The following is a 21400-nucleotide window of genomic DNA, read 5'->3' on the forward strand; positions in this document are numbered from 1 at the left end:
TGGTGAGCAGCCAAGTGCTTAACTGTTGGGCCGCTAGGGCTCCATGTTAAAATTTTACAGGAAATCAATAGTAATTTTCTAGCAATGTCTGTCTGAGGAACTCAATAAAGCTTCAATGTAGCATTAAGAGTCTCCTGTAAACAACTGTTTTTGCACCCATTATCCATTCTCCCACTTCTCATATCAGTGTCCAGGTTTTGCTTTCAGGAAAATACTCCTTTCCTAGTTTGAGCCATAACTAACTTAAGTCAGTAAGTGTAGTCCACACCCCTGACTTCAGTGATTAGTCAGAGATGGACACACAACCCAGTCAGTGCTAATGAGATGCAAGGACAAATTTGCTGGGGCTTCTGGGAAAGAAAGTTTTCTCTTTCCTCTCTAGGAACCATCAAAAAAGAGTATGTCTGTTTTGGTGTGAGGGTATGAGCACTGGGCAGACTGCAGTCTTTTTGATATCATGAGAGGAGCCTGGAACTATCCTGGGTAGAGCCTGAAGGTGAAGCCTACATTGCAGAAAGCAGAGTGGAAGAACAAACAGAAAGCAGTCATTGATGATATTTTTTGAGCTTCTGATTTCAGCCTTACCTAAAGACAGAATAATTTCTGTTACACAAATGAGGAAATTTTTCCTTTTTAGAAATTTTTTTGTTTAAGTTAGTTTTAGTTGGGTTTTCTGTCATTTGTAATATAAGGTTTATTCTCACCTTTTCCCTTCCTTCTAAGCCCCATGTCTTTCTTCTTCAAAAATGGAAACTGCTCATGGAACACTGGGTTTTGATTTATAGGGATTAAGGGTAAGTGTTGCACAACCAGTTAATGTAATTGATGTAGATAAGTTGTACACGTGTTAAAAGTTAAATAGGCAAATATTGTGTGATAGATGTATTTGCAACAACAATAAAAAAGAGCAGTTGCTGAGACTACTTAGGTACAACGAAACACCTCATGGCATTTGGTTCCTTGGCTCCTTGGACACCCCGTTTAATTGGCCTAGTTTCAAGTTTTTGTGCTTATGTTCTATCTCCTAGTTTGTTGTGTCATGCCTGGGGCCTTAAAAGCTTGCAAGCAGCCATTCAAGGTATAACAATTGGTCACTATTTGCCTGGAGACACAGAGGAAGAAGGAGATTCAGGAATAGAAGGAGGAAATGGAATGCATGGCTACTTGCCTCCATGAACAACTGCCTTTTTGCCATGAGGCCTGAACTGGATGGTGCCTGGCTGCCATTACTGAACATTTTCATCAAAGGGTCTATAGAAGGATCTTGATCAAAAGGGGGGAAATGCAGAAGACATTTTCAAATTCCCATAGAATCCAGACTTTCTGGAGGTATTGAGGCTAGATGAACTCCTGAAACTATTGCCCTGAGATAATCTTTCAACCTTAAACCAAAAAATATCTCCTGAAGTCTTCTTTAAACCAAACAATAGTCTAGCTTAAAGAATTTCTGCCTTAAGCGGTGTGTTCTTTTAAGAACTACGTATATGGGATCAAACTGACAACAGCAACTCAAAAGATTAGATAGGAAACTTGGGGAGTGAGTTTATGTTAACGGGGAGGAACAATTCAGAAAAGGAGGGTGAGAATGGTCGCACAACTTGAAGAATGTAATCAATGTCACTGAATTGTATATGTAGAAACTGTTGAATTGGTGTATGTTCTGCTGTGTACATTCTCAACAACAAGAGAATAAAATAAATTATTTTTAAAAATGGAAACAAAAGCCACATGAAATAAATGCTTTACTTTTAATGTTCAATAGTATCTTCATTTGTAGGAAATGATGATACATAAGCATTTCAAAAGGCAAAGCTTTTGATATGTAGAATTCAAAGTCATTTAATGAGTAGCAATTCACATAGAAAAGGGGATATCCAGAATTTAAAACTGTAAACAAATAATGGATTTTCCGTTTCTATATTTACACAGGATGCTATTAAACCCCCCTTTGCCAAAACCAGAGTATCATGTGCAAAACTGCCTCCTGAGAGAATATGTAACACCATCAACAACTTGTAACTCTTAAAGAACAATAAATTCGGGGGAGCCCAGATCTTCCCAGACCCTGTCCGTACTCAGGGAAAGAATGACTTCCAAATTTCTTCTTGGGTTTGCATTTCAGGCTCAGGTTACCTCATTGATGGAAAAATCTTTAAGTATTCTTGAAAGCACAGCTGTCTCTAACCTTACTAGAAAAGATTTAAGCTGTTGCATGGAATCAAAGATTGTGTGTCCAAATACCACGAGTTCCTAAAATGAAAACGTTTCTGTGGATAAGGGTTGGTTGTACAGAAAGACTGAAATGGAGTTAATTCTGGGTAGATATAGGAGTTAAGAGATTTCTCTTCACCAAGCATTTATCATGGTCCTGCAAGGGGATTCTGAGGTGAAAGAACACAGTCCTTACCCAACAGTTGTTCCCAGCATGGTAGGAGAAAGGTCTTATATACCCAGGACTCTCATTCAGGGTAAAACGTGGAATGGCACAAAAGGCAGTGTGCAAAGGAAGGTTTGGAGGAAAGAGATACCACATCAGAGAAACTTCTGGACCAGGCGGCCTTGAGGGACAGGGCCGATTTCAGCATATGGAGATGGAGATAGATTTCCAGGCCAGAGGGAAGAGCATGAGGAAAGACACAGAGAAGAGAAAGTACAGAGCAGTTCAGGGAACACTGAGAAATCTAGCTGAGATGGGACCTCATAGAACCATCTTCTCTGAAGAAGGTCTACTATGGGGAAGGCTTAAGCCCTGATGAAGGCAAATTCAGAGGCCCACCATGTACACTTAAAAAAGGGCAGAGTCTAGCGGAAAAGGTCCGGGGCCCTGGGTTTGATGTCCAGCCCTGTCTTATGATACCTGTGTGATCTTAGACATTCACTTCACATTCTCGGCCTCAGAACTACAGCCATAAAAGCCAAAGAATAATATCTGCCCTGCCTAGCTCATAGATTTGGTATGAACATCAAGAGAGACAATGAGCATAAGGTAATGCTGTAAAATACGGCCTTTGGTCAGTTACTATGTTGTCATGTATGAGAAACTCCTTAGTAAATACTAAAAAAAAAAAAAAAAAAAACAGACCCAGTGCCGTCAAGTCCTTTTATTGCCACTACATAATAAGATCCTTGATACCAAGGATCATGTCTTCTTCAGGACTGAAAACATAGTATATGATTAAAAAAAAAAAAAAGGTACTTGAAGAACGAGTACATAAATGAATGAGTAAATGAATGAATAATGTTTAGAGCCCTACGACTACATAATAAAATCAATCTACCTATGCTGAAAACCTGCTAGCTGTCCTCTGATTGACTTTTGGGTTGTTTGGTCTGGTGGAGGCTCTGAGGTAATGGTGATCAGTTGGTGTCATGGTAGAGAAGGAAGCCCATGAAGGTGGAGTCATTGACATTATCTGCATAGAGCCCATTATTCTGTTCTCCATCTGCAAACACCTGGAGCCAGACTTGGTCGCCCACCTCCAGATGCAGTAGCACAGAGCCAGAGGCCTGGTCCACGTTTTTTTCCTGGTACTGGTCATAGGTGAAGAGCACAGCCTTGTCCTTCTTGAAGAGGCTGACCTTCACATCCTTCATGTAGACTGTGATGTGGTAGGAGAAGAAATACACCCCAGGGATGTTGCAGTGGAATTTGCCAGTGGAGCCATCATAGTGGTTTTGCTGATTGTAGAAGATCTTGGTAAAGCGAATGGGAACATTGGGGACAGTGACCTGGGCTTCCAATCCCACGCTGAATGCTGAGCGGTATGAATAAGCAGCTTCTCCAGGCTCTCCTTTTCTGCCTGGGGTTCCTGGGAAGCCCCGGGGACCTTCAACCCCAGTCACGCCAGTCTCACCAGTGTCACCCTTAGGGCCAATAAGACCTAGAGACGAGAAGACCTCAGTGACCACAAGGAACAAAACTCCTAGGCTGGCTCCAGTCTAAAGCACTGTCCCTGTGACCCCCACCTGCAAAATGCTTGGCTTACAGAGAAAGGGACCAATGGATGCTCCCAAAAGGGGAGGGATGCCACCTCCTCTTTCCACAACCACCTCAGAATAGCCCAGCAGGCTCCCGTAAGCTCATTTCTAACCTTATCTTCTATATGGCTCCACAATGGACCCTCCACCCTGCCAGCCCTTTACTTTTGCTCTTCCATTCCCTCTGTCTGGAATGTGCTCACTCCTTTACTCTGCCTAGCTCAAACCCTGCTTCTTCCTTGAAGCCTTCATTATTACACAGGTCAGTACTAAGTGCACCTTCTCTTGGTTCCATACTTTGGGCATTTGCTTACATTCAGTTTGACATATTTGGAGTGAACATTTTTTGTAGCAGCCTCTGACAGTCTTGGGCGTTTGACTTATCTCTTAACTAGATCAAGCGTTCTCCTAGAGCAGGACTGTATCCTGCAGGAGGTATACAGTAAGTGTGGTTGGATTCCATTGAAGGAAAAATCTAAGAATTAAGTGGAAAGGAAGCAGAATGGGAATATGAACAAATTGGCAATAGGGATATGAATGGGGATGGGAAAGGGTTGGGCAAGGAGATGCGGATAGAGCAGAGTCAAAGGGTACTTAGTTATAGAGGTTTCCCCCAGTTTCTCCACTGGAAGAACCCAGGACCCACTTTAGATCATTTATGGGTCATATAAAAAAGCTTTGCTTCTTCCCTGTGTCTGGGAAAGAAAGCAGTGCCCATATGCAGCAGCGGAAGCCCTCCTCTACCCAGGAGCCTGGTCTGTGATGGAGGAAGCCAAAGACCTAGTCCTTACCTGGATCTCCTTTCTCACCCTTCTCCCCAGGGGTGCCATCTCTGCCATCACGGCCTGGAGTCCCATTGTGGCCAGGATGCCCTGGGATGCCTGCCATCCAACCTGCACAGCGCTCCTTGGGTGGGGAAAGCAGGACCCCAGGCCCTTCGGTCGCCAGATTCTCACCATTATTGGGCAGGGCTAGTAGCAGCAGAACAGCTCGCAGTAACAGCATCCTGAGCTCTGGAATTTACACCTACAGGGTCAGCCACGGAGAGGTAGACGAGAGGCAGACCCACACAACACGCCCAGTCAAGACCTAAGCAGGACTCCGTCCATTCAGCAGAGTCCTTGCCTCAGAACTGCTCTCTCAAGATGCACCTCTTCCAGGAAGACTTTTATTTTAGCCCACTTTGATCTCTTTCTGCCCTGACTTTTGCAATATTTAGTATTGCTCCCTGTGCATAATCTCTTCTCCTCAGCAGAACTGTGAGTTCAGGAAGGGCAGGGGTGAAACTCCTCCATTTCCTCATATCATATCTGAGCACAGGACCAGGAGTGGGGAAAGTGCCAAGAGTCAACTTGCCAAGAATCCGTCCCTTGAGTTTTCCAGGAATGAGACCCAGATTGCTCCATTCAATTCTAGACAACCTTTCTCCATAACTCCCCTCTTTTTCTTTTCTCCCTCCCTTTCTCTCATTTTCTGGCTCTATTCCTCCTTCTTTCCCTCCCGTTTTCTTTCTTCCTCTTCCCCTCTCGTGGGTCACATGTTTGACCATTTGGCAGCATACATACATACACATACATACACACACTCATACACACTCACATTGAGTTACACAGACAAGCACAGGCACACTGCTTCATAAGAATATCCACTGACCCTTTGTTTGGACCACCCTTAGTTTTCCCTACGCAGCCTTTGGGACACTGTTTGGATGTCACCTCTTTCAGGAAGCTCTATCCTCCCACCCCCATTTGAGTTGGTTGTTCCTATTCTGTACTTTCCAAGTGCCCTCGTTTATCTTAATTACAGCACTTCTTGCACTTTACTGTAATTTCCAATCTGCTTGCCCTTCTCTGCAGCTAAACTAAGGAGCATCTCGAGGCAATGCCTAACACATTACCAGTACCATTGCCATCAAGCCGATTCCGACTCATGGCGACCCCATGTGTGTCAGAGTAGAAAACCATAGGGTTTTCAATGGCTAATTTTTCAGAAGTGGATCACCAGGCCTTTCTTCCAAGGTGTCTTGAACCTCCAACCTTTTGGTAAGCAGCTAAGTGTGTTAACCGTCTACACCATCCAGGGACTCCAACAGCCAGACTAGGGGCTAAATAAATATTTGTATAATGAAAAAAAGGAAAAGCAAGAGAGGGCCAGAGTGAAAGAGAAAGGAACAAAAACGGAAGAGGGAAGGAAGGAGGGAGGGTGGAGTGTATTTGAAATACATATTCTGGGAGCCAAGCAAAGAGCTCAAGTAGCACAGGTGGCCCCGACTCCCTGTCTTAGGAGTTTCCCTTCACATCCCCTTCCCAGAAGAGGGTCCTCTATAGGTCATAGGGACTCTGTTCCCTACCCAGGTCTGCCTCTGTATGGCTGGATGACCTTAGGCTACCACATCTGATGGCCTGGGTCTTAGTCTCCCCATCCCTCTCTCAGCAGGAAGGTGGGAGAAACCAGGCATAGAAGGAAATGGCTCATAGGATTCTGGACTGGAGGTATCACCAAAACTGCCTGTGGAGTTTGAAAGGTGTTTAATCCAAAGAATTTTATTCTAAACAAAACACAGCCCATATGTAATTTTTTTTTTTTTACCCTAAAGAGTCACTAAAGAGTCACTATTTTCCATCAATTTGCTTGTCTCCTCTAGATTACATCAAGTCTTCAGAGCTGGATTTGACTTCAGGGTACAGCTTCTTCTGTGAGGGATGCAGGAAAGACCCTGACTGGCAATCTTACCCCCAAAGACATGCATGATACCTGCTTAGAATCCCACTCCTCTGCCCCATTACCTGGAGTTCTATACCGCCCTCTCCGTGTGACACTACCAACTCATCTTTCATATTCATTTTATATATATATATATATATATATATACACACACACACACATATGACTGTGTGTGTATACTCATTACAAACAGTAATATAAGCACTTTGGAAACTACAGGGGGAAAAAGTCCCCAATTCCAAGAATTTTCCTGTTTATTTTTTAAACATAGTAAAAATTATACCTTCCATAAAAAATTTACTTCCCTATTTTTGCCTTGTCATTTTCTAGAGCCACCATTTTAAATGTCTGTGTGATCATCCATCAAGTGGACACAGCCAAAAGACACTTGACCATTTCCATTCTGTTGGACTTTTCATGTATTTCCATTTTAAAACATTGAATGATCTGTGACAAACATCCTTAGGTATATAGCTTTTCCCAAAATTGGGGATCATTGCTTTATGTTCCTAGAAGTCACTGGGCCAAAAGGTATGAGCATTTTTAAGGCTCTTGATACATATTGCCAAACTGCAATGTTACACTGTTGCCTAGTGGTATGTCAGTGTGTGTCAGAGGGCCTATCTTAACTACCTCCACCAGCTTTGCGTATTACCATAAAAAAAATTTTTTTGCTAGTTTTGTGAGCAAAAGAAATAGTCCCTCATTGCTGTAGTGCGTACTACTTGATAATTAGTGAGTTAGACATTTATTAAAGCCTAGTTTGCTAACATAATTTCCTCATTAGTGCTTTCTCTGTTACTGCTCTGTCACTTTTCCTAATTAGGAATCCTGTTTTTTGTTAAATCAATTTGAATAAGCTCTTTATATTAGCATGGTGTCATGTATGCTGTGACTACTTCCTCTAGTCTGCAGTTTATCCTTTTGTCTATCCTAATTTTTAGGTGTATAGGAGTTTTAGTTTGTCTGTAGTCAACTCTGTGGTATCTTTTCTTTGCTTCTAAGCATTAAGCAGTCCTGATCCATGCTACAGCTTGGTAACTCTTTTCTTCTATCTTTTCTGTGGTTTGCTATATTTTGAAATTTGCTCTCTAATTTCTGATTTTGTGCGTGTGTGTGTAATCCGTAATCTACAGTTCTTAAATGACTTTCCCGTTTTCAGACCAGCTTTATAAATACCTCTAATTAATCTTTTTCTTCCCTATTGATTTGATGCATCATTTATCAAATGCCAAGTTCTAATATGATCTGATATGCAAAGTAGGAATTGAGAATGAGACTGGCAGGCAAATATGAGGAGAAAGACATGAAGGAAAAAAACAAAAACAAACCCACAGTGACGAGATAGGTGCGGACAGACAGGTGCTGCCCCTTAGCTGTTGTGAGTCTCCATTCAGGATACACTCTTTCCATCAATGAGTGCCTTTATCACTGGATGTGTGCAGGACTCAGAAGAGTGTTTTCAATAACCCAAAACCAAAACCAAACCCAGTGCCGTCGAGTTGATTCCGTCATAGTGACCCTATAGGACAGAGTAGAACTGCCCCATAGAGTTTTCAAGGAGCGCCTGGTGGGTTCGAACTGCCAACCCTTGGGTTAGCCACTGTAGCACTTAACCATTATGCCACCAGGTTTTCCTGTGTTTTCAATAGGTGCTGGAAATACACTGAGAGGTAGCTTAGGCTTGGCGCATCCCAAGACAAGAAGGAAGCAATGAGTTGGATGAGAAGCCAAGCAGGAGAGACCAGCAAAGCCCCTTTTGTACGTAGGGAGAACGCTCGTTCCGAGACTTTTAAGATTTCATGGATCTTTAAACTTTCCCACTACTTGTCCCCTCTGCCCTTTCTCCTTGTGTGTTTAGCAATAAAAATCGTGAGAAGACCTCTGAGAGGATTTAGGATTGTTTTTTCCAGAGATAAAGAGGAAGAATCTATGAGGCTGCAGGGAGAGAGAATCCAGGTTATGTGAAATGGTGGAGGCCGCTAAGGAGGGTCACAAAGATAAAGGGTGATTGGGGACTCCTCGCAGGGAGTGCAGAGTCACATGGTCTCCAGAGTTCTCTGGTCCCTCTTACTCTTTTAAAAATCAAGATCCCGTCCTCCCACCCCAAGGGGAAGACGTTCTGCCTCCAAAACTTCAGTGCTATGGAGAGATTTCCTCACTGATAGGAGTGGCCAGTCTGGGCTCCATGACAAGGGCATGGGGTGAAGGTACTGAAAAAGGAAGGGCAATGAGCTTAGACCCTAGGAAGCTTTTGATGCTAAGAACAGGATCTATTTGAAGAAGATAGTCTTTTAACCTAATTCTGGATGGAAAACCAGCAACTGAGAAAACTTGAAAGTCTGTGTAGAGGTGTCTAAGTTTAAAAAAATATTATTCCAAAATTGCTTGTGCATTTTGTTTAGATGAAGCAATCGTACACTATGATTTTGAAACACTTCTATTTCTATAGGGGAAAACATCATTAAATGAAATTAAGGACTGTAATCTAAGACTCAGTCATTCCTATAAAGAAACTTTTCACACGGACCCTGAAGCTAAATTAAGTCCCACTTTTAATTCTTTGCCTTTGTAGAATGCCATTGGAAAGTCCTGACCTCATTTTACATCTCATGCAGTTCTCATAATCATGTTAAGAGACAGGGCTAAATAGAATAAGGGGCACAGGCTCTATCAGTGACAAGTCTCTGTCTTATATGTTTGTTGGAGGATTCGATGGCGTGGAATGCTTAGAAGGGTGTCTGTGCCAGTAAATGTGAGCACTGACTAAAACGACTAAAATGGAGTCCTCGTGGCTTAATGGTTAAGAGCTCAGCTGCTAACCATAGGGTAGGCAGTTCAAATCCACCAGCTGCTCCTTGGAAACCCTATGAGACAGTTCTACTCTGTCCTATAGGGTCACTATGAGTCAGAACCAACTCTGTGGCATCTAACAACAACAATATGACCAAAATAGTACCCGCATTAGAGACAAGGAAAGTGGGCTTTAGAGAGATTAAGTGACTTGTCCAAGATCCCAGAGCTAAACATGGAGGAGCTGGAAATCAAACTCTGGTCTTCCAAAGTCCAGTAATGGACTCTTAGGCATAGACCCAGGAGGAAATCAGCATTGTGATCAGGCATGCTGATGTTAACGGCTGTTGAGTCGAGCCCTCACTCATAGTGACCCCTTGCCCAATGGAACAAAATAGTGCCTGGTCCTGTGCCATCCCCATGATTGGTTGTGGATTAGACTGTTGTGATCTATAGGATTTTCATTGGCTGACTTTTAGAAGTAGATTGCCAGGCCTTTCTTCATAGCCCATCTTAGTCTGGAAGCTCTGTTGAAACCTGTTTGGCATCATAGCAACAGAGCAATCACTGACAGATGGGTGGTGACTGTGCAAGAGGTGCACTGGCTGGGAATCAAACCCGGGTCTCCAGTATGGAAGGTAAGGACTTTACTGCTTAATCAATGTTGCCCACATGTGGTCACACATGCTGCCTTTTAATATCTCCCCATATGGTGAGGGACATGGAGGGAAACCTTCAGGTCGGGATGCAAATGGCCTGACTTCTCATCTTGTCTCCACCATTTACTTGCTAGATGGCTGACTTACCTGCCCCTACCCCACCACCTCATGCTCTTTGCCTGTAAATTTGGGATATTAATTCTTACCTGGCCTATTTCACAATATTATTATGAGGGAGCAACTGATCATAAGCATAAGCACGAAGAAGTATTTTATAAGCTATAAGGTGTTCCACACATGCACAAGAAGAGAAGAGAGGGAAACCCAAATGTTTATGGACCACACACTGCTCGCCTATCACCTCCTTCACCTCATTTCAGCCCCACACGTCCAGGAGGCAGGACTCAATCTCACAAGGGAAACCCAAGGACCACGGAGGTTCGGTGACTTCTGCCCGAGAGAGCAGAGCTGTGATCTGAAATTCCAAACCCGAGCTCTTTCTACTACCCTGGCTGTTGTGGGAAACCTCGCACAAGCATGGACTCGTTCGAACTTACAATTACGCAAGGGATGGCCTGAAGGCCATTCTATGATCTCTCCTCTTCATATGTTAAAGAGTATGAGAAATTCCACTTTGACCTACTGGAACTTCAGTAGCAACACCAGTGGGGTGTCCTGTGGGACTGGCGGGAGCCAGAGCAGAACAGGGGTGGGTGGGGGGAAGGTCACCAGACCCAGTGCCAACTCCCTCAGCAGGAAAGGGCATGAAAGCACAGTTCACAAAATCCTCGGATGTCAGAGCCAAACGGACCCCAGAGAGCATCTTACTCACCCCTGCTTTTACAGATGGGGAGGCAGAGGGGAAGGAAGTGGATGCATTGATTAGATCCTCCTAGAGGCCAGCTCCCACACCAAGAGCATTTGCACAATATTTGTTTTCATCTTTACAAGAACTCCATGAAGCAAAGAAAAATCACTCCAATTTTAGAGATGGGGAAACTGAGAGATTAAGGAAATGATCCTTAAGATCCTTGAGAGATTCCTGTTCTTCTGACTTCCATATCAGTGAGCTCCCCACGGATTCATACTGCCTCTAAAATACATTTCATGGAGCTTCAAGACTCAGCTTCCTGATCTGCTAAATGGGTCATATGAGGTGAGGAACATGAGGACATTTTGAAATTGGCATGGATATTTTAGAGTACCAATTGCACAAGGCCCTTTGCACACCCTATTTCATTTCATCCTCCCCCTAAGTCCTACATTTGACTCCACTGCATGAAAGAACATGAGACCTGAAGAGGTTAAGATGCATACTTGAGATCATACAACTACTGGATTGATTTAGACCCAGTCATCATTTTTAAAGGTGAAAATGCTTGAATAACAGCAATTTAAAGCGGTGCAACCTACTGTTAAATAGTAAAAACACCCAATGCCATCGAGTCTATTCTGACTCATAGCGACCCTATAGGACAGAGTAGAATTGCCCCATAGAGTTTCCAGGGAACACCTGGCAGATTTGAACTGCCAACCCTTTGGTTAGCAGCCTTAGCACTTAACCACTACACTACCAGGGTTTCCGTTAGATAGTGGAGCCAGGAATCAGTTCAGCTCCATCTAGCTCCCGGGAAGACTGCCTGAACCCTTTTACTCCAGCTCTGGGTGGGCTGCCAGCGTCTCCATGCCCAGCCACCTCCCCCACGCCCACACACACATGCTCACTCGTGCTCGCAAGGAACTGGTAACACACGGTGCCCGGCTGCCTCATTTTTACAGTCATTCTTTCTCCACATGAAGGAATTTCTTACTGAAAGCTTCTGCTCCTTAAAGTCCCTGGGTGGTATGAATGGTGTACGCACACAGCTGCTATCTAAAAGGTTGGAGGCTCGAGTCCACCCAGAGGTGCCTTGGAAGAGAGGCCTCGTGACCTCTTCCGAAAAAAGCAGACATTGAACCCTTATCCGTTCTACTTTGACACACATGGGGTTGCCGTGAGTCATCAAGTTGACTCAGCAGCAACTGCTTTTTTTTTTTTCACTCTTTAGAAGGCATCGCCTTCTGATCTCAGCCAAAGTCTAGGGCCGCTGGTCCTCCAGCTCGAGAAGGAAGTGGATGGAGTATTTGTCCCTGAAGCCACCTTAGACAGGACAAAGAGCAAGTCCTGCATGTTTTCTAAGGCTCTTCAAGACTTAAGGAAGGGAGGCAACAAGGACGGCTGATTAAGCTGTAGGTCCCCCTTTCTGCTGCTCTGCTTCATGAACGGAGCTGTCACCCTCATGCTCTTTTGAGCATATTCTGCTAGCATAGACCTCCCCACTGCCTCTGCTTGCCAAACTTCTCAGGAGGAACTGGCCTTACCCCTACGGGGTCGCTAAGAATAAGCCAGCTGAGCCCCTAGTAAGGCCTGACCTGAAAGCCAGAACCTCCTCAGGCCAGGGACCCACCTGCTGTGGCACATGAGGGGCCTGCCTAACCTCTGAATTCCATCCCACTCTGACCTTCTGGGGCTACGGCAAAAACAACCAGGATGCCTCAAAGCGGTGGAGGAGCAGGATTTGGCTTAGCAAAGACCTGGCAGATCCAGTTGCTTCTGCCAGAAAACATCTTTAAAAATAAAATTTTTTATAAGCTCCCACTATCTGCCATCTCATTCAAACCTCTCAGCCACCCTGTAAGATACCCCCATGTCTGTGTAACATCCCCCAGTCTACGGATGTCCCCAGATCTGCAGGCCACCATATCTCACCCATCTCTGTATCTCATGAGCCTAACACAGTGTCTGGCCCTTAGAATCTGCTCTATAAATATCTGCTGAATGGAATCTGCTGGGAGAGCTGGGTTCCAGGCTTGGGTCTGTCTGAGGTAAGAGCTCAGGCTTTTTTCCCCAAGCTGCCCCCCTTCATCTGCCTCTTCCTTGGCCTGACCTGCTCAGGCCGAGAGGTGATTTATTCCCTTTTCCTCTTTTGCTAATTATATTCCATCCCTGGATGAACCCTCCTACCTCACCTCATCTCAACATTTTCCCTGGGTAGGCACCCCACCATGGGCTGAACTGGGCATAACTCAGGATGGTCCCAGGAAAGCCTTTTTCTCTTGGAGCTGTGGGAGAGATGAGGAAGAAGGCCAAGGCCTTTCTGCCTCTTCCAGAGCTGCACTGGCCAGAGTTTTACCTGTATCCACTCCCACCCCACTATGGACAGGAGAGCCTGGTCACATCCCAGCCAGACGCTCCACCGCAGGAGAGCTCATCCCCATCCCAGGCCTGGAACTTCCATAGAATTGCGCTTACCCACTGATGCAGAATCAGATGCACAGACCACAGTCAGGATGGAAGTGAAGAGGAGCTGGCCCAGTCTCAGCAGCTGGTTTCCATGGGGGCAAGCAGGTCCTGCCTCCCAGTGCCCTTTCCCATTGGCCAGCCCAGTGAGGCCCAGAGACCAATGGGCAGACTCCTTGCTCTGGCAGCTGCCTCAGACCTCTGCTCCAGGGAATCTGGTGCAACCCAGCTTGGGCTTGGGAAGCCAAGTGGAGCTTCAGTCAAAAAAAACTCCCATTCCCAGATGTTGGCCCTTCTTTTTGCCTCTTACAACAGCAGCAGAAGATGGGGCAAGAGTCAGAACCACAAGCAGAAAAACAACACACATTTTCATCTGAGGGAGAAGGTTCCTCATGTAAGCTGCCCAGTGGTCTAGGAGACCTCCCTCACTCCACAGGTGACCCCGAAGAAGTCAAGGCCCCGTAAGCTTCATGCCGCCACATGATTAAGGGTGGGATTATGTCGTTCAGACATGGAGGACCTCAGAAGAGAGAGCTGGCAGAAGGGGCTGCAGCAGGATAAGAATTAGGATGCTTTCCTGCTTTCCAGCTCTGGGCCCCAGATTTGGTTAGGACCCTGTGTATTAATTCTGAAGACTGAGGCAAGGAGAAGTTTCTGGGGGTGGTAGGGGGCAGGACCAGATTGAAGACCTTTGACGGCCCTAAATTCTAGAAGATTACGGAACCCCCACCCACATGGAATTAAAATTCAATATAGCAGAAAACTTACATGAATGTGAAGTTGGAACACCATCTTTCAAGATTTTCCAGTTCCAAAATTCAGGATAACATTTTGAAAGCTGACTTCTTATGCGCGTGTGTGTGTGTGCCCGTTTGCCAGCACCTTAAACATATACCTAATTTGCATTTGGGAGTCCCTGGTGGCACAAGCTATTAAGCACCCAGCTGCTAACTGAAGGAGTGGAAGTTGGAGTCCACCCAGAGGTGTCTCAGAAGAAAGGCCTGGTGATCCACATCCAAAAAAACGAGCCATTGAAGACGCTATGGAGCACCATTCTACTTTGACACAATGGGGTCGCCATGAGTCGGAATCAACTGGACAGTAACTGGTTTGTTTTTTGTTTCTTTCTTTTAATCTGTATTTTGAAAGCCCAGATCTGGGCTGGGGAAGCCTGAAGGACTGGAGACTGCCACCCCCTTAGGTGTTCCTAGAAGGCTTAGCTTGAAATGTCAGCGTTCACCATCTCTGACTCTTTCTTGGCAAACCCATGTCCTGTGTTTGAAGGGCAGCATCAGAGCCAGTTCTTGAAAGCCATAAACTCTGATGAATTAAATCATGACCCCCAAAAGGACTCAGGATCCCCAGCAACAACATCTACAAGACATTCAGAAACAGGGGCTGGGCAAATGTCTGCCTGCCCCCAAATGCCACCTCCACTGGTCACACAGAGCCTGAAAGTCCACCCGCAAAGGGTAGCTCTGTGATCCAAGGACTTGGCCCCCTGCTAATATGCAAATACTGCAGAGAAGAAACATTAGGCTGTTGATGCTTCCTTGAGATTGGGGTCAGGAGGCCCTTTCCAAGGACCCATTGGCTTAAACAAGGACACTGTGAAAATGAGAGTCCATATAGTTTAGTGAGTAGGTTAGATCAAGGAGAAAACAAAGAGAACTTCCAATTACATCACTCTGTTTTATTTTTCTGGTAGCACTTTTTTTTTTCTGTCCTCTTTTGCCTACTGTTGTTTTTTTTCTTCATAGTCAAATTATTTAATAGGTTTTTTTCATTGTGTTTTAAGTGAAAGTTTATCATTCAAGTCAGTTTCTTATACAAAAACTTATACACATATTGTTATGTGACCCTAGTTGCTCTCCCTACAATGTGACAGCACACTCCTCCTCTCCACCCTATATTTCCCATGTCCATTCAGCCAGCTCCTGTCCCTTTCTGCCTTCTCATCTCGCCTCCAGACAGGAACTGTCCACATAGTCCCCTGTATCTACTTGACCTAAGAAGCACACTCCCCACCAGTATCATTTTATGTCTTATAGTCCAGTCTAATCTTTGTCTGAAGAGTCCGCTTCTGGAATGGTTTTAGTTTTGGGCTAACAGAGAATCTGGGGGCCATGACTTCTGGGCTCCCTCCAGTCTGTAGCACTTTCTTACTTATTTTTAGCCTGGGTTATTGTCTGTCTCTCCTTACTAGAACGTAAAGTTCATGAGAACAGGGGCTTTACCTGTTCATCGTTGTATCGCCTCCTACCTGGAATAGCACTTGGCACAAGGTAGACAATGTTGAATAAATGAATGAACCAGGGATCATATTTACTCTTCCCTTGGACCTAGCCATGATTGTCTCCATTTTATAAATAAAGTATCTGGAGTTCAGTAAGGTTAAATGACCTGTTTAAAGCACAGACCTAAGACTTACACCCCGGTCTGTTTGACTACAAAACCCGTATTCTTTCTAGTATCTTATGTCCTTCACCCCTTTCCTGATAGACTAGGAGGCCCCAGATTCAGGGATATACTTTAGGGTGGCTTTGGGGAAAGCAGCTGGCTATAGCAGGGTTTAACTATTGCACTATTGCACAAGGTAGAATGACTTTAGCCCCAAAATCACAGCGAGGTTGCGCTGGGCCTAGCTGTCAGCCAGTGACATTGTGAAAGCTCGTCATTTTGTGAGGCCTCAGGGAAATCTGCCATACACCACAAAGGCCATCATGTGGAAAAAATAGACAATTCTGCGGAGCAGTGGTTTAAAGACTGTAACTGGAAAAGGTTCAACCAGAACTGCCTGAGGCTAGTCTTTTTCCCAGGACTGAAGTGTTAGTACCTAGAATGTAATAACTAATGAATGTGATAATTTCCTCCAAGTACCATGGTACAGTTCAGGTAGCCATCAGCATGTGAATGGGGATATTGAAACAGCTGGCCAGGTGACTAAGTTTGCCATAAGTATGTTTACCAGAAAAAAAGTTTACCATATATTTTTGCTTAACTGTGATTTTTAAAATAATCTTAATTGAAATAAGTAAGCATAATCACTGTGTTTTTTAAAATAATACAGAAGACTGGAGCAAGATGGCAGAGTGAGCACACCCTACGGCCTTCCACTTCATCTCAAACCCCTAGAAATGGCAAGAAAAAAAAAGATTCCCCTTATCTCTTCCAAAGGCTTGCCTTCAATTGGCACTTCATCCCAGGCAATCTCAGATGAAATTTAAGTATGCGTTTTGCCACGGCATGCCTTGTGTGAACAGTAGCCCGTGTCTGCTGGCAAGGAGGCCATCACTGACTCAATCCCATTCAGTTCAGGTAAGTATAGCTTTAAAACCATATCCCTAGATTCACCTCTCTAAAAGCTTGTGTCCTTGGACCATCCCTGGCACCAAAAACGGTATTAGAGTCCAGTGCAGAAAACAGAAACCCTCTCGTTATTTCAAGCCCAGAGGATTCTGATTCAAGGAATTTGTTACAATAATTTTGGAAAGGCTGGAGAAGCAAAAGCGGGGAGATGGAGCTACCCAGAGACTAGGAATCTGCTACAGCCCTTGGCCTGTGGTCTCTAAGCCTGCACTCACTGCTTGGCCTGTGCTCTTTAAGCCTGCACTCACTGCTTGGCCTGTGCTCTATAAGCCTGCACTCACTGCTTGGCCTGCCAGAACTGCTACCACTGATTGGGTCAGAGCACTGCCTGATGCAGAGCTGCTCCTCCTGTCTTCCCACCTTCAGTCTTTTTTTCTCCCCCTTTCTTTCTTTTTTTATTGTGATAAAACATACATAACATAAAATTGACCATTTTTAGGTGTACAATTCAGTAGCTTTAAGTACATTCACAACATTGCGCGTCCATCACCACTAGCTATTTCCAGAACTTTTCATTTCAACAACAACAAAAGAACAAACAACCCAATTAAAAAATGGACAAAGAACGTATACATTTCTCCAAGGGAGGTATACAAATGGCCCATAAGGACAGGAAAAGATACTTGACATTATTAGTCCTTAAGGAAATGCAGATCAAAACCACAATGAGATACCAGTTCACACCCAGTAGTATGGCTATTATTTAAAAGAAAAAAAAAAACAGACAATAACAAGTGTTGGTGAGGATGTGGATAAACTGGAACCCTAGTACATGGCTAGTGGAAATATAAAATGGCTCAGCTGCTAAGGAAAAGTTTGATGATTCCTCAAAAAGTTAAGTTAAACATAGAACTTCCATATGACCCAGCAATTCCACTCCGAGGTATATATCCAAGAGACTTGAAAGTAGGAATTCAAAGATACTTGTACACCAATGTTCAGAGCAGCATTATTCACGATAGCGAAAAGGTGGAAACAACCACCTTCAATCTTGTATGAGTGGCTCTCATTTGTAGAATCTAACTGGAACCCATCTGGCAATGGAGTCTACAACATGTCATTTTAAGCATCCAGTTCAAAGAATGCAAAAGGGATTGTAGAAAGGCAGATGTCGGGCTAAGTATCAACAGGCATGATCTGGCACAGGGAACAACTTCGACAAATAGACAAAATTTATAAGAAAACCAAAAACCCCAAAACTGTTGCTGTCGACTCGATTCTAACTCATAGTGATCCTGTAGGACAGAGTAGAACTGTCCCATAGAGTTCCCAAGGAGCAGCTGGTGGATTTGAACTGCCAACCTTTTGGTTAGCAGCCAAGCTCTTAACAACTGTGCCACCAGGGCTCCTTTAGGAAAACAAAACATAAAAATAAGTATAATTAACATATTTAGAGAGATACAATAGAAAATAGCATACATGAAAATAATCAGTGCTCTTTGGAATTAAATTTTTTATTATTGAGGTAAAAAAACTCAATAGTGGGTAGATTAATAAGTTTTTACTACATAATAAATAATCCCAAAATCTCAATGGCTTATAACAACAAACATTTACTTTCATATTCATGGGTTAGCTGGTCTGCTGTAAAGTAATCTAGACTGAGCTTGGCTGGGCCAGGCTGGACTCCAGGCTTCCTCCTACATTCAGGTTTGAGCTCAAGGGTTACCTGGGACAGTACCAAAAAAAAGAAAAAAGAAAAGAAAAAGTGCAGACCAATATCTCATGAATGATGCAAAAATCCTCAAAAAAATATTAGCAAATCAAATCTATCAAAATATATAAAACATTTACACCACAACCAACTGTGGTTAATTCTAGGAATGCAAGTCTAGTTCATACCAAAGATCATTTAATGAGTCCACCACATCAACAAGCTAAAGAAGAAATATTATACGATCCTATCAATTGATGCAGAAAACCATTTGACAAAATTTAACACCTATTCATGATTAAAAAAAAAAACCTCTCAGCAAATTGACAATAGAGGAGAACTTCATCAACTCGGTAAGAACTTTACGAAAAAATCTGTGGCCAAACTCATACCTAATAGTTAATGACTGGATGTTTTACCCTTAAAACCAGGAAAAAAACAAGGATGCCTGCTCTTACTACTCTTATTCAACATAGTACTGGAAGCCTAGCCAGTGCAATAAGGGAAGAAGGGGGGAGGGAGGGGAATGCATACAGATGGAGAAGGAAGAATTAAGTCTTTCTTATTTGCAGATGGCATGATTGCCTATATGACAAATCCCTAGAAATATATGCATTATACAAGATCAACAAACATCATTCATATTTCTATATGCCAGCAACAAACATGTGGAAACCCAAATTTAAAAGCACAATACTATCTATAATTGCTCAAAAAAAGGTGGGGAATATTTAGGTATAAATCTAAGGAAACATGTATAGAATCTGTATACTGAAGATTACAAAATGCTGATGAAAGAAATCAAAGAAAATCTAAATAAATGGAGAGACATACCATGTTCATGGATTGTAAGCCTTAATATAGTAAAAACAGTCAACTATTAATATCCCAGCAAGGTTTTTTATAAACAAACTTATTCTAAAATTTATACAGAAAGGTAAAAGAACTGGAGTACTAAAACAATTCTGACAAAGAATAAAGTGGGAGGGATAATTCTACCCAATTTTAAGACTTACTATATAGCTTTTTTTTTTTTTTTTTATAGCTAGAGTAGAGTAATCAAAATAAGTGGAGGGATAGACACACAGATAAATGGAACAGAATAGAGAGGCCAGAAACTAACTCACACAAACATAGCCAGCTGAATTTTTTCAAAGGTGCAAAAGCAGTTCAATGGAGGAAGGATAGTTTTTTTTTTTTTTTTCTTTAGACAAATGTTACTGGGGCAATCAGACATCCACAGGCAAAAAAAATAAACATTGACCTAGGCCTACCACCTTATGTAAAAATTACTTTGAAATGGATTATAGATTTAAACGTAAAACATAAAACTTCAAAAGTTTATGAGACAACATAGGAAAAAAGTCTTTGGGGCCTAGGGCTAGGCAAAGAGTTCTCAGATGTGGCACTAAAAGTACTATCCATAAAAGAAAATATTGATAAATTGGACTTCATCAAAACAAAAACTTTTGGTTAGTAGCTGGAGCTCTTAACCACTGTGCCACCAGGGCTCCCATTTATTAGCCATCAGGAGAATGCAAACTAAAACCACAATGAGCTATCATTACATACTTATTAGGATGGCTAACACGAAGAAGAGTGATAATACCAACTGTTGGCAAGAATTCAAAAAATATGGATCACTCATACATTGCTGATGGGAATGGAAAACTCTACAGCCACTCTGGAAAATAGTTTGGTAGTTTCTTAAAAACCTAAACAGCAGTTACACAGTGCATTTCTCCCAAAGAAATGAAAACTTATATCCACACAAAATCCTGTACATAAAAACCCGAACATCTCTGTACATAGATATCTTTGCTCACTTGTATGAGTACATATTCAGGATAACTTTCTAAAAGTGAAACTGTAGGATCAAAGGCTATTCACATCTTAAATTTTGATAGTTATTGTAAATTGACCCACAAAAATCCAATAGTAACTTACTACACTCCATCCAATATGGTATGAGAGTGCCTGTTTTCCTATGCAAACCAAAACCAAATCAAACCTATTGCCATCAAGTCAATTCTGACTCATAGCAACTCTATACGACAGAGTAGAACTGCCTCATAGAGTTTCCAAGGAGTGCCTGGTGGATTTGAACTGTAGACCTTTTGGTTAATAGCCGTAGCTCTTAACCACTACACCACCAGGGTTTCCTGTTTTCTTATATTCTACCAATATTGGATACTGTCAAACATTTAAGTGTTTGATATCCTGGTAAGTAAAAACAAAACAAAAAAAGTAATTTTAATTTGTATTTTTTTATTTCATGTGGATATGAGCTTCTTTTCATATATTATTTACATTTTTTTTTTAATTTTATTGTGCCTTAGGTGAAAAACTACAGTGCAAATTAGTTTCTCATTCAAAGATTTATACACAAATTGTTTTGTGACTTTGGTTGCAATCCCTGCAATGTGACAGCACTCTCCCCCTTTCCACTCCAGGTTCCCCATGTCCATTTGTCAAGTTTTCCTGTCCCTTCCCGCCTTCCTGTCTTGCTTTTGGGCAGGGGTTACCCATTTGCTCTCATATATTTGATCGAAGTAAGAGGCACGTTCCTCACTTGTGTTATTGTTTTACAGGCCTGACTAATCTTTGTCTGAAAAATGGGCCTTGGGAGTGGTTTCAGGTCTGAGTTAGCAGGGTGTCTGGTGGCCATAGTCTTGGGGGTTCCTCCAGTCTCTGTCAGACCAGTAACTATGGTCTTTTTTTGTGAATTTGGATTTTGTTCTACATTTGTCCCTGCTCTGTCCGGGACTCTCTAATTGTGATCCCTGTCAGAGTGGTCGGTGTTGGTAGCTGGGCCCCATCTAGTCCTGGGCTCAGGCTGGTGGAAGCTGTGGTTCAAGTACCTTTTAGTCCTTTGGGCTAATATTTTCCTTGTGTCTTCGGTTTTCTTCATTCTCCTTTGCTCCAAATGGGATGGGACCAATA

The 21400-nt window shown here is 43.0% G+C and overlaps 1 protein-coding gene across 2 annotated transcripts in view; it reads right to left on the bottom strand.

The window, feature by feature from the left end:
• Positions 1-3230: 3230 nt before the first annotated feature.
• Positions 3231-21400, bottom strand: part of ADIPOQ (adiponectin, C1Q and collagen domain containing) — a 34959-nt gene continuing 16789 nt past the window's right edge. The window contains exons 1-3 of one of the 2 annotated variants that reach the window (XM_049880743.1): positions 13447-13490; positions 4770-4991; positions 3231-3881 (exon numbers count right to left, since the gene is read on the bottom strand). In XM_049880743.1, the coding sequence (XP_049736700.1) occupies positions 3358-3881; positions 4770-4983 (738 nt within the window). In that variant the 5' untranslated portion in view covers positions 4984-4991; positions 13447-13490 and the 3' untranslated portion in view covers positions 3231-3357. Of the gene's footprint in view, positions 3882-4769; positions 4992-13446; positions 13491-21400 lie in introns of those variants that run through there. The other variant, XM_049880735.1, reaches the window with a different exon arrangement.

The sequence above is a fragment of the Elephas maximus genome, chromosome 1, assembly GCF_024166365.1.
Source record: "Elephas maximus indicus isolate mEleMax1 chromosome 1, mEleMax1 primary haplotype, whole genome shotgun sequence".
Classification (NCBI taxonomy): domain Eukaryota; kingdom Metazoa; phylum Chordata; class Mammalia; order Proboscidea; family Elephantidae; genus Elephas; species Elephas maximus.